The 12261-nt window shown below is 38.4% G+C and overlaps 1 protein-coding gene across 1 annotated transcript; it reads right to left on the bottom strand.

Annotated features, from left to right (window-relative positions):
- Positions 1 to 3075: 3075 nt before the first annotated feature.
- Positions 3076 to 5083, bottom strand: LOC124171668. The gene is made up of 2 exons (XM_046550900.1): positions 4481 to 5083; positions 3076 to 4438 (listed from the first exon to the last, which is right to left on the bottom strand). The coding sequence occupies exons 1-2, from the start codon at positions 4791 to 4793 to the stop codon at positions 3246 to 3248; spliced, it is 1506 nt and encodes a 501-aa protein (XP_046406856.1). The 5' UTR covers positions 4794 to 5083; the 3' UTR covers positions 3076 to 3245.
- Positions 5084 to 12261: the final 7178 nt, after the last annotated feature.

Here is a 12261-nt window from a genome sequence, read left to right as displayed (position 1 = left end):
TGCGGGAACAATAGATCGGGGTTTCACTGTAAATTATTTTAACATGGAAAATAATTAAGAATCCACTGTTGATGAATATTGCACATCATGTCATATTAGAATTTCGAGTATTTAATAATTTGATATATTCATATTCTAAATCATTATTCCATGTGATTGAATTAATAAATCATAATGTAATGAATTATGTAACATACCTATTGTAAGTAATTATTCTATATAGGTACATAGTTGTGTTATAACATAAGCAAATAGAGATTGAATATTCTGTAAAATGTTTGGCTAATTTTTTTCCCTTGCTACACTCGCACAGAGCAATAGACTTTTTCGATATACGCAATAACGTTGAGTAACTATATCATGAAGCAATGGAAGCATTTCTGTCCTCTTTTAGAAAGGGGGAATTTCAATATTATTCGTCTATTTTAGTTTACCGCGGTACACTTCATCAGGCATTCATCCCTAAATGGAAGAGGAAGTGCCCGCCCCTTCCTGGGAAGAATAGGAGTTGGGGTTTGATGGCCTTGCTTTCCCTTTGCAAACAATATGCTCCCACCCTCTCCCGATGGTGCCTGTGATTTCGTTCGTCCTAGGGTCCGAGTCTTTTGAGGTTATTTCACCAACCTTTTTCCACAAGAAAGAGAGTCATTTTCGATGGCTTACTTACATAGCCAAGCTCTCAAGCGCGTATCGGGAGGCATTTTGATTGGGTCATCTCTTCAGAATGAATGGACACTGTAAAAATGGGACACTTGTTCATAACTAACCAAATTCTTTTTCATTTCCAAATGAACATTTGCACGTAAAAGGTACTATCAGAGGCACCACAAGTCAGCAACCGCTCATCCGAGTCCACCCTAACTTGATACGCACACAGAGAGTTCCCTGGGGGTGGAACGAATATCTATTATTTATCAAAAAAACACTACGACACAATGCATGTTTTTGGATAGGGAGTAATGTGAAACTATAGCTGCTTTATCTCAGCAGAGAACATTGAAATGAATCATAATACGCATAAAAAAGGCATAATAGATAAGTATTAAAAATAAAAAAGTGCAATACTAAAACCGAAAATTTATGACATCTAACCTAGTAAATCATCCCTCGAGTTAAACAATGTAAACCAGTTAGAAGAAAGGACTTAAAAAAATTGCCGCGAGCTATTTACGTAAAAATACTGCAAGCACCGCAGCCTTTTCCCTCCACCAGATCCGAGCGTCATCTATAGATGACACCAAACAAAATCTTAAATAAAAAATATTTTTTTGCATATAGACCTGTTTCGATCATTTTTGATCAAATGTTACACTTCTAAGCCAAAATGAAGAAAAAATTTTCTCGGACCATGGCAAAGTCAAAATTTTTACCTTTGGGCTAAAAGTGTAAAAGCTGTTTTTCTTTGATAAAGAGAAGTGAAATATTTGTTGGTATAGTAGTTGTCTGCTAATTATGGCAAAACTTTTCCTTTTCAATGACTAGTCAAGATTGTTAGAACTAGTGCAAGTGGTTCTGGCAAAGTGGTTTCTGTTAATCATGGCAAAACATTTGCTATTCAACATTGAATTGAAAACGATTCAACATTAAATACACTTAATGAAAGATATGGAAAAGCACAAGTCAAGTTTTTCTAGTAACCATCAAATGAGATTTTAACTGTGAATTATACGTTTACATAAATTATTTCTTAAGAAGATGGAATTCATGAAATTGAGATTATAAGTATATCCTGCTTTAAAAATTTACCAAGTTAAATGAATATATAATTTCAATCGATAAAGTTGCAAAAAAGATTCAGTTTAAATATAAATTTCAATTGAAAACTATTTCAATTATGGCAATTGAAGATTATTCAACTGAAGCATTCAATTGCAATGCAAAATTGCCAATACAAAAGGGCAAAATTTCAATAGAACCCTACAGTTGAATATTTTTCAATACTTCAATTTTTTCATACTTACAATAGGGTAATGGTAAGATATTGTGATAGATCACGGGTCTACACAATAATATCGTGGAAGTTCTGCGGCGCGCGTTCGCGATAAAGGTATCTAAATACTGGGGATGGATTGACCTCAGTGCAGAGCACAGCACAAGATAGAAACGACCTCTTACAAAATGATCGGGTTTACACATTTATTTGCAAAAATTGACCGTACAAAAAAAACAAAAATCAGAGAAATACCCTTTCCTAGTTCTAATGAGGGATGAATGATTTGCTTTTGTGATGAAACATAAATGAAAAATAAATGAATCAAAAGACGAAGAACACTACCCCACCAAAATTACTTAATTCTAATACAAAAAATAATAGGATGAATGGATGAATGATGAATTTACAAATGCCAAAGAATGTACAGGCTCCTCGTCCAGTTCTGCGAAATGTCCAGCACTATCGCTTTGAATATGCAAACCTCGTGGACGGGAGATTAGTGATACAACTTTTCTCTTTGAATGTTGAAAAAGCTTGGCAAAGGGTTGCGTGATATCGTTCCACAAATCACTAATTTCGAGTGAACAGCACTCGGGGTCTCTTCTTGAGGAATTATGTTGGATCGAGCAGGGAGAGTGGATAATGCACTATCCGGGGAGATGGGTCTGAGTATTTTACCGCGTCAATGGTGTGGTTCTCTGTCGAATCACCGTCTCGGCTGGTTGAGCCCAACAGGCTACTCTCCGCCTGCGGCTTCGAAGCACAGCGGGTGGTTCCCACGTTGAGTCGTGAACTCCGACTGACTCCTTATCTCCCGTTGACTCTCGTTCTCTTGTGCGCTGGCCTTATCTCGGCTCGGAAGGTCTCTCTGCTTCCGCGCACTTCCAAACACAAATGTCCTCCCGTCTCCTCGTGAACACCCGTTATATAGCGGCGTTCACGTGACATAACAAAAAAAATGACATTCGAAAAACCCTTGTACTTGATGGGGACGCCGCTCTAACAGTGCTGTGCCCGCTAAATTTAAATGAGCGATGGCTCACACCTGGAACCTATCGCGATGAAATCATTGAAAAAAACGACGGTGCTAGTCGTACCGTCACATCGCCCCCCAGCACGAACGAATTTTTCCTTTTTCTTGCTGGGTGAAAGATGAATGCAAGAAAAATGAAAAATGAGTTCGAGCTTATGCACGAAAAAAAAAATCAAGAAACAAATTACTTTAGTGATTCCTTATCCCCTATAAGGAACCAAGGAAAATGCATTATAAATGCCTAATTCGGATCCATCCTCCCTTGACAACAAGTAAGCATTAGGACCAACCTTCTTTCCATCTGTCTCGGCTGGGGACTGGAGGTGAGTCACACAGCCGACGCGAGTTTAACGCGAAGTCTTGACCTTCTACTCGAGGTGCGCTGGGAGGAGGCGGACTGGGGGATTTCTCCTTGTGTCGCTCCTTCCCAACCTTGCGTCCTCGCTCAAACGTGACGGAATTTATACGATAACCCTTATCAGCTGCTCGCGGCCTCGTATTTTCGGAACCTTGCAATGCACCTGGATGGAACGAATTTTGAGTAGCCAGCGTGCCTGTCTGATAAGACTGGTCATACAATCCTAGTAATACAATCAGTCGTTCAACCGTTAAATGATCAATTGACTTTAACATATTCTGAATCTGAATGGAAAACTGTCTAATTAGGACTTGAATAATTTCTTCTTCACTCATCGGTGGGGAACACAATCGCGCTTGCGCTACTTTTTCAATCGCAAACTGTTTCATCGTGTTCGACTTTCCCCTCACATACCTGTCTGTAATGATTTGCATGCGGAAATTATACTGGGTGTCAGTATCCCAAAAGTTAGCCAAAAATTTTTCCTTAAATTCCGCAAGTGTTGACGGAACTGGCCATAGCGAGTTACTCCATATCTTGGCATCACCGCTCAACATTTGAAAAAACACTTGTGGTTGCAACGCCTCTGGCACAGAGACTATGGAAAAATAATTATTAACTTCCTTTAGGAAGGCAATAGGGTGCTCGTTGCTAAGGGCAGAAAAGGTGGGTTTTGTGAGAGAGTGGGTTGATACGGCCGCTGATTGCGTGGTCGTGCCCCTATCTTTTAAAGCGGTCACTTCAGACTCAAGGGAGTTGATTCTAACGTCGCAGTGTACTTTCACTTCCTTCTGCGTCGCGATCACTGCATCGTAAGCCTGTTCCAACGCACTGGTACGAACCTTTACATCGCCAATCTCCGCACTTACCATTCCTCTACATTCTTCGCGAACGGCCCTTCCTATCGTTTTTACACCGTCTGCACACCGTGTTTCTACCTCATTAATTTTCCTTTTTACTTGGGAAATCTCCTGCGAAAAACCTTCGTTCCACCTATTCATCTCAGCTTTGATTTCAAGAAACATGGCTTGATTACTTTCCTTACTCTCACGTATTTCCTGTCGCATAGTATCATTACTACTTTTTATTTCCTGACGCATTGTATCATTACTACCTTTTATCTCTTTTATCTCCTGTCGCATGGTATCATTACTACCTTTTATTTCCTGACTCATGAGTTCCTTACTCTCTTTTATCTCCTGTCGCATTGAATGCATTAAGGAAAGGAGGGTATTAAGCGGGTCTTCACGGGACTCAGTTTGACTGACATTGAGACTACCGGGTTCGCCGGGTTGCACGGATAAAGATCCAACCTCCTTCCTTTCGGGGGTCTCTAACACCATACCCGCTAGTCCGAGCGCCGACCCATCGGTATCTGAATGAACGCTCTGGTCGTCCGTATCGACCTCGTCATCCTTTTTCTCCCGATATTGTCTAAACGCTGCCATCTGATCCTCCTTGTCTGCCATTATTTAAATTAAACTTGCAAAACCCAATGATACGGAATCTGAAAATTTTGATTCGACGTAACCCTTTTGACAAAATGAATCGCGTATTCATACGAAATATGACCGCGCGTTCATGGACGTCAATTGCGACCATTGGTCATTAAATTCAATCTCAAAAAAGTGGTGCTGACTGAAGGTCACTTTCAACTGAAAGGAATTTTCCATGCCAGTACGAACTATTCGAGCGGCCCCGCACGTTGGTGCGCCAATTGTGATAGATCACGGGTCTACACAATAATATCGTGGAAGTTCTGCGGCGCGCGTTCGCGATAAAGGTATCTAAATACTGGGGATGGATTGACCTCAGTGCAGAGCACAGCACAAGATAGAAACGACCTCTTACAAAATGATCGGGTTTACACATTTATTTGCAAAAATTGACCGTACAAAAAAAACAAAAATCAGAGAAATACCCTTTCCTAGTTCTAATGAGGGATGAATGATTTGCTTTTGTGATGAAACATAAATGAAAAATAAATGAATCAAAAGACGAAGAACACTACCCCACCAAAATTACTTAATTCTAATACAAAAAATAATAGGATGAATGGATGAATGATGAATTTACAAATGCCAAAGAATGTACAGGCTCCTCGTCCAGTTCTGCGAAATGTCCAGCACTATCGCTTTGAATATGCAAACCTCGTGGACGGGAGATTAGTGATACAACTTTTCTCTTTGAATGTTGAAAAAGCTTGGCAAAGGGTTGCGTGATATCGTTCCACAAATCACTAATTTCGAGTGAACAGCACTCGGGGTCTCTTCTTGAGGAATTATGTTGGATCGAGCAGGGAGAGTGGATAATGCACTATCCGGGGAGATGGGTCTGAGTATTTTACCGCGTCAATGGTGTGGTTCTCTGTCGAATCACCGTCTCGGCTGGTTGAGCCCAACAGGCTACTCTCCGCCTGCGGCTTCGAAGCACAGCGGGTGGTTCCCACGTTGAGTCGTGAACTCCGACTGACTCCTTATCTCCCGTTGACTCTCGTTCTCTTGTGCGCTGGCCTTATCTCGGCTCGGAAGGTCTCTCTGCTTCCGCGCACTTCCAAACACAAATGTCCTCCCGTCTCCTCGTGAACACCCGTTATATAGCGGCGTTCACGTGACATAACAAAAAAAATGACATTCGAAAAACCCTTGTACTTGATGGGGACGCCGCTCTAACAGTGCTGTGCCCGCTAAATTTAAATGAGCGATGGCTCACACCTGGAACCTATCGCGATGAAATCATTGAAAAAAACGACGGTGCTAGTCGTACCGTCACAATATGTAAATCACTACAGTCTGATTCAAATAAAGTTCACCAAAAATTATTTTCTTTACACAATTTTTATAAACCTTGATTACGACACCAGCTTGCTAACCAAAAGTTGAGGCAGCTGGACTGGTTGTGGCCCAGCCCCTGGTTGGTCCTCTTCTCCCTCCGCCATTTCCACCTGGGGGGCCTCCTCCACCTCCCTTGGCTCCTCAGCAACCTGCCTCGGGGGTTCTTCACCTTGGCGATCCATTTCTGGCAAATATCAATGAAGCTGCATCAGAAAGGAAAGATTATCGAATTCTTTGCCAATTACAGGCAGGGGACGGTTGGTTGTATGTTTCGACCAAAGAGTATATACTCTGTGGTTTCAGCGGACTGGGAACGAACAGACAACAGTGAACAGGCACTCAACAGGTAAGGGCCGGTTCATAGTCCGTTTCACGGTACAGGGTACAAATAGAAAACAGTGAACAGGTTACATAAACGAATTTAGCACCACGAAACTATCCCTAACAACACATGGACATCCAACGGATGTACGACGGATATCCAATGTGGACGTTGCGGATGGGCCATGGATATCCGATGAAAATCCGGCGATATCCCTCGGACATCCGTCGGATATCAATAAGTCCCAAAATCCGATATCCATAGGACGTCCCCTTCCGGATATTAATACCATTTGTTGCATATTGTTGCAAGAATTTACACCAAATAGATTCCTTCACATGTTAGACAACTTTAACAAGGTGGAAGGATTCTTCATTCAAAAGTTTCATGGGTGTCTGCTTAGTAACCATTGATGTCGTTTATCGACCAGGGCAATAATGAGAGCGTTTTCGGATTGTTTAAGAATGCACCATGGAGGTGATCATGAACAGCGAAGAACACTCAAAGAACACTATCCCAGTGCGTTATCGAGCGGAAATGTGAATGCCTTGGAGTGTTCTCAAACACTCTACAGAGCGTTTCACCGAGCATTTAGCTATGTTTGCGACTGTTTGTCAATGTTTCCAAACGTTCATGAACGCCCTGTGAGTTACCATCTTCATCATTTTGGAGCATTTACGTACATTTGAGAACACCCTGTCTAGGCTATCGAGAGTGTTCATGAACATAATGTAACATGCTAATGTGTTTTGCATAGTTCTTGAACGCTATGGGAACACTTGCCGGTGTGTTTATGAACTCTTGCAGTGAATAAATTTAATAAAGAATAAATCAGTGAGATTCAGGTCTTACAGGGTCTACAAAGGAAATGAAAACCAGATACAGTTTGCTGTAATGATAAAACAATTATATTTAACTAAATATTACACACTTATTTACAACAACACCACATGGCACATGCTATGGCATTGATGGTAATCTTTTAAAATTATTATTAACTGTCTTAATAGTAGAACCCAGGTGGTCAAGATTAAATCCTTCCTCTCTAGTGTAATGAATGTGACATCTGGTGTTCCTCAAGTGTCCCGCCTGGATTGTTATTACATTTATTTATTAATGATGTTAAGCAGAAGAAAAAACCAAATACGGGTCTATTAAATGCTGATGATTAAAAATTATATTGCAGGATTAAATATTTAGATGACTGTTTATGTTTACAGAGCAGTTGAAATAATCTATTTTGCCGGTGTTCAAGTACCTACTTCTATGAGAATTAATTTAAAGAAATGTGTACCAGTCACATATCATCATTTTAAAGTCCAATTACATTTAATTGCAACATAAACAATGGATACCTTGAGAGAACCACCAAAATTCTAGACTAGGGAGTTATCTTTACAGCTAATTTAAATTTTAACTATCATGCGGATGTGATGGCCCCAATTAAAATTTTGCATATGATTTGTACACAATGTACACAGGATTTCCCGCACACAATTGAGTACAAATTGCATAAATAATGTGTACATTGCACAAAAAAGCTGGAAATCTGCTTCAATCCCGCACGTTATTGCGATTCGTGCGAGCCAACTCCAACAGTTTCCTGTCACTGGATAATTAAGGTAAGGCATGATTTATCTTTTATTGTGGGTGAAATGATTGATATCACTGTAAACCATGCAAGTAGTTCTCCAGTTTTTCACAAGAGTATTTTCGTACGCGTATTCTTCAATATTTTGACTAAAGATGTGCTACTACACGATTAAAGCCCTCTATTTATTAGTAATTTGGCAAAATTACGTCGCAATTATATTGTATGCCTACATACACTACATTAATTATGTTATTTGAGTATATTTGGATACAACTATAGGCGCAATGTGTTGGATATGGGCGCAATGGGTTACAATTTTTTCGTTCACGTGTGAGTTGTTTTATCGCTGTTTATTACCACAGCCTACGGTATTGTAGTTCTTGCATTCCTAGTTATGCTATGCTTTAGTCATAACATCTTTTACCGTAGACTTATCAGCGTAGCCTTGTCACTAATAGATTCCCCGAAGTTCCGAACCGTTTTGCCCACTACTTCTAATTATTTAACGAACAAGAAGTATTGGTCGTGTAATATCGGTCCTCTGAAAGCAAAATGTAATATTTCTTTCATCTTGAAATGCAGTCAATCAAGGTGCATGTCGTCATTATTATTAACACAAGATAAATACGTAACTTTCATGCGAACGTTTGTCATTATATGTAAGAAAAAGGTGCGTACGGGCCAAATTAATTAATTATAATTTTCTTTTCATGCTCTTTCGCGCATATCCAGCAGGCGACGATGTAAATAGCTTGGCCTGGACAAGAGGAGAATGGATTGCGGAAAAAAACGACGAAGCAAAGCCAGAAGACCAGGTGGAATTGTTAATACCGAGGTAAGGTTTTAGGGAAAAATTATTTTCATCCATAATGGAGAGGTTTCTTAAAGTTAAGCCTGAAATTATCGGTTATATGAAATTTATTGTTTGAAAATTTGATATCACTAGTTTATCTTTTTTCTGTGTGAATCATCCGCTACTAAATCATGGTACTAATATATTAGTATCATGTACTAAATAAGCATACCAATGGATACACTTTTTCCTAGTTAAATTATTTAAAAGTAGTCATATGATATTTTCTCATATTTCTCATTCTTCTTAAGAGAAAGGCTATTAATTTTGTAAAATGAAAGCATATCCCCAAAATATCTGATTTCTCAAATGACAAGGTCAAATCTGTGCTAGCTGGGACCTCGACATAATTGGTAAATGAAAATGTTTAAAACTTATGTCTGGAATCTAGCAGAGAAGCCAAACTTTCATTTGCATTCAGAATACAGAATTAGTACTAAAATTACAGACTTCACAGAATAGTGACTGCCTATATGAATTGAAAAAAATAAAATTGAAACGCCTTGAGCTCCTATTCAGATCTTACAAAAAGATATATATTTTTGCATGACTTTTAAACTTGACTTCTTCTTTTCTCCTTTCAGGAAGTGGCTGATGGTGCAGAGCTGGTTTCCTGAATTCAGGTTTCATCTTGTGCAATGGGTTACAACGTTTGTTCCGTGTTAACATTTTTTTCTATTTTCCCACTCAAACCATTGTTTGTACTTGATTTATCTTTGTGCCATTTTTTAAAATTAAGTTTCACCTCCTGTTTGCTGGCCCTTAATGCTTGTTAGCAATATTCATGGTCACACTTGTTCTTTGTGTGAATTATTTTATTTTTCTCTTTGAATAAATGTTTTATTATCTGTATGTTCTGGTTTCCTTATATTTATTCATCCATTTGATCCATATTGATATTAAGTGGATGTGGGTCAGAAAATCAATATGTATAATTCATATACGAGGGCCTGCTTTTACATATGTATATTACATGTAAGGGTATTCAGATTTCCAATTTGTAATACGCACGTATACATACATCCTGAAGGACTTTTGAGCCACTTTTACGTGAAATATACAGACGTAATACGATTGTATTCCATCTTATACATATGTATATTTCATGTATGGGTATTCAGATTTCCAATTTGTAATACGCATGTATACATACATCCATAGGGACTTTTGAACCACTTTTACGTGAAATATACTGATGTAATACGATCGTATTCCATCTTATTTATATGTATTTGGTCACGTATTTTTTGTGTAACAATGATGTAATACAGATGTAATACAAATCCGTGTTATCTGGGTACTTCCTTGGCAGTTTATTTCCCTTAACATTCAATCTCTCAAGCTTTTTTACATGAGAGGCAACACAGACCTTAAAATAAGACTAATAGGGGCATAATGACTGTCAAAATTAGTGGGCCAGAACCGGCAGGGAATCATTTAATTTTATGCATATCATTACATGTCGAGTAGATAGAATAATATGATCGGATAATAAGAAAATAATAACGTAACGTAAACATGGAATACTCCAACACAGAGTAGAATTTCTATCAATGCACAATATTACGCGTTTGAAAATGATTTCAGACATTTCTCTTTCCTAATGCTCTGAATAATCTGAGGAATAACTGCAGGCACTCTCTCAAAATGATACATGCAAGTTTTCACTTGAGGTACCGTCACAAACGTCACATTCAATATTATTACCAGGGGTGAGCGAAGCAAAAGACTTATTTTCCACTTTGATTGGAGAAGTTGCAATTGTTCAAGAAAAGCCACTTTTTTGCTCATGTTTGCTCCCATACTTAATTCAAGTTTGTACCTCCTTTTCTACAGAAGTGGGAACCTCACTTGTATTAAGGCCTATTTACAAAGTACATTAACCCTTACAAGTGAATGTCTGTTTGCGTGAATGGACCAGAAGAGAACGTGTACGAATGCAAGAACCAAATTAGAAGAGATCATATTTCTGCTCATGCATTCACACAAGTTGGGTGCCTATAACATGGTGCATTTTCGTGTAAATTGATGCATTTATACATTTAGACAATGACTCCTACGAGTTAATGTACAGTGTAAAAATGCCTTCAGGAAGAATGTCTATCAATAGATTCGAATTATCTTCTGGTCTGGAGAGACTGGAATGTTCTGATCCTGGCATTCATACTGTTGTTTTTATCTTCGAAGGGCCTCACGTCATTTTCCAGTACATGTATTTTTCTGCATCCTTTTCCAACTGTAAGGCATTAGTGAATATTTTACTAAAGACACAAATCAATACCTAAATGATAATGATTGGAGAGAGTTAATTGATGGCTATGTCCTGAACTGCTCATTAATAACTATAATTCTTCGACATATTCTCAATAGTTATTCATTTGTAAGAAAAACCCTTCATATACGAGTTCATTGAGATAGAGAATAATACTTTAATGCCATTAAGAACAGCTAAAAAATGGATTCTACGGCGAGAACTGATATTTAAACTTAATCGGTCTGAATGGATTGTATTTTTATCACGCAAAGATCATACAAAATGTTAATTACACTGAGAAATAAATTAGACCTGAAAGGCTAGATACACAAAAGTTTGGTGGTTTACCATCAAATAGAGAAAATATTTCCGTTTACTTACATTTAAATGGTCAGTAAACAGTAGATGGGTCAATGCTGACAAAGGAATCTTCCTCAAATCCCTTTTTGCCAGTCTCCACTGCGAAAAAGGGATAATTTTCCTCTTCCATGGCGTACGTCAACGTAAATTTGCTTGTAAAATAAGATTTTACATCAAAGCTAAATTCACAAAGTCAAAAATACAGTACCTAAACGAATGTATACAAAACTTTAGTGGCGATGGCTGTAGGCTAGAGCTGTGTCGTTCATGAATGAACCGTTCATTTTGAACGGTTCGTTGGCATGAACCGAATAAATCGAAATACGCTCCTCGTTCAAACGGTTCATTATGAGTCAAGTCGATCCGTGTGGTTCATTCCGTTCGTGTGGTTCATGAAGAATAGAAGAATCATTTAGAATCGAAGAATCATTTAGAATCGAAGAATCATTTAGAATCGAAGAATCATTTAAGAATCGCAGATTCGTTTGAGAATCGAAGAATCATTTAAGAACCGAAGAATCATTTAAGAATTGAAGAATCATGTAAGAATCGAAGAGTCATTTCAACAATCGTCGGAGTAGTAGGAGTAAGGTCTTGAATTACTTCACGGGCCGCGGATGACAGTAGGTTTTCTAGTCAATTAAGAGCAGTGGCGGATCCAGAGAGCCTCTATTTATAACCATATTACATTTATTACCATTATATCTAGAGTTTTTTTAA

This window comes from Ischnura elegans, chromosome X, assembly GCF_921293095.1.
Source record: "Ischnura elegans chromosome X, ioIscEleg1.1, whole genome shotgun sequence".
Taxonomy (NCBI): Eukaryota; Metazoa; Arthropoda; class Insecta; order Odonata; family Coenagrionidae; genus Ischnura; species Ischnura elegans.
The sequence above is the reverse complement of the archived record's forward strand: the minus strand, read 5'-3'. Positions and strand labels throughout refer to the sequence as shown.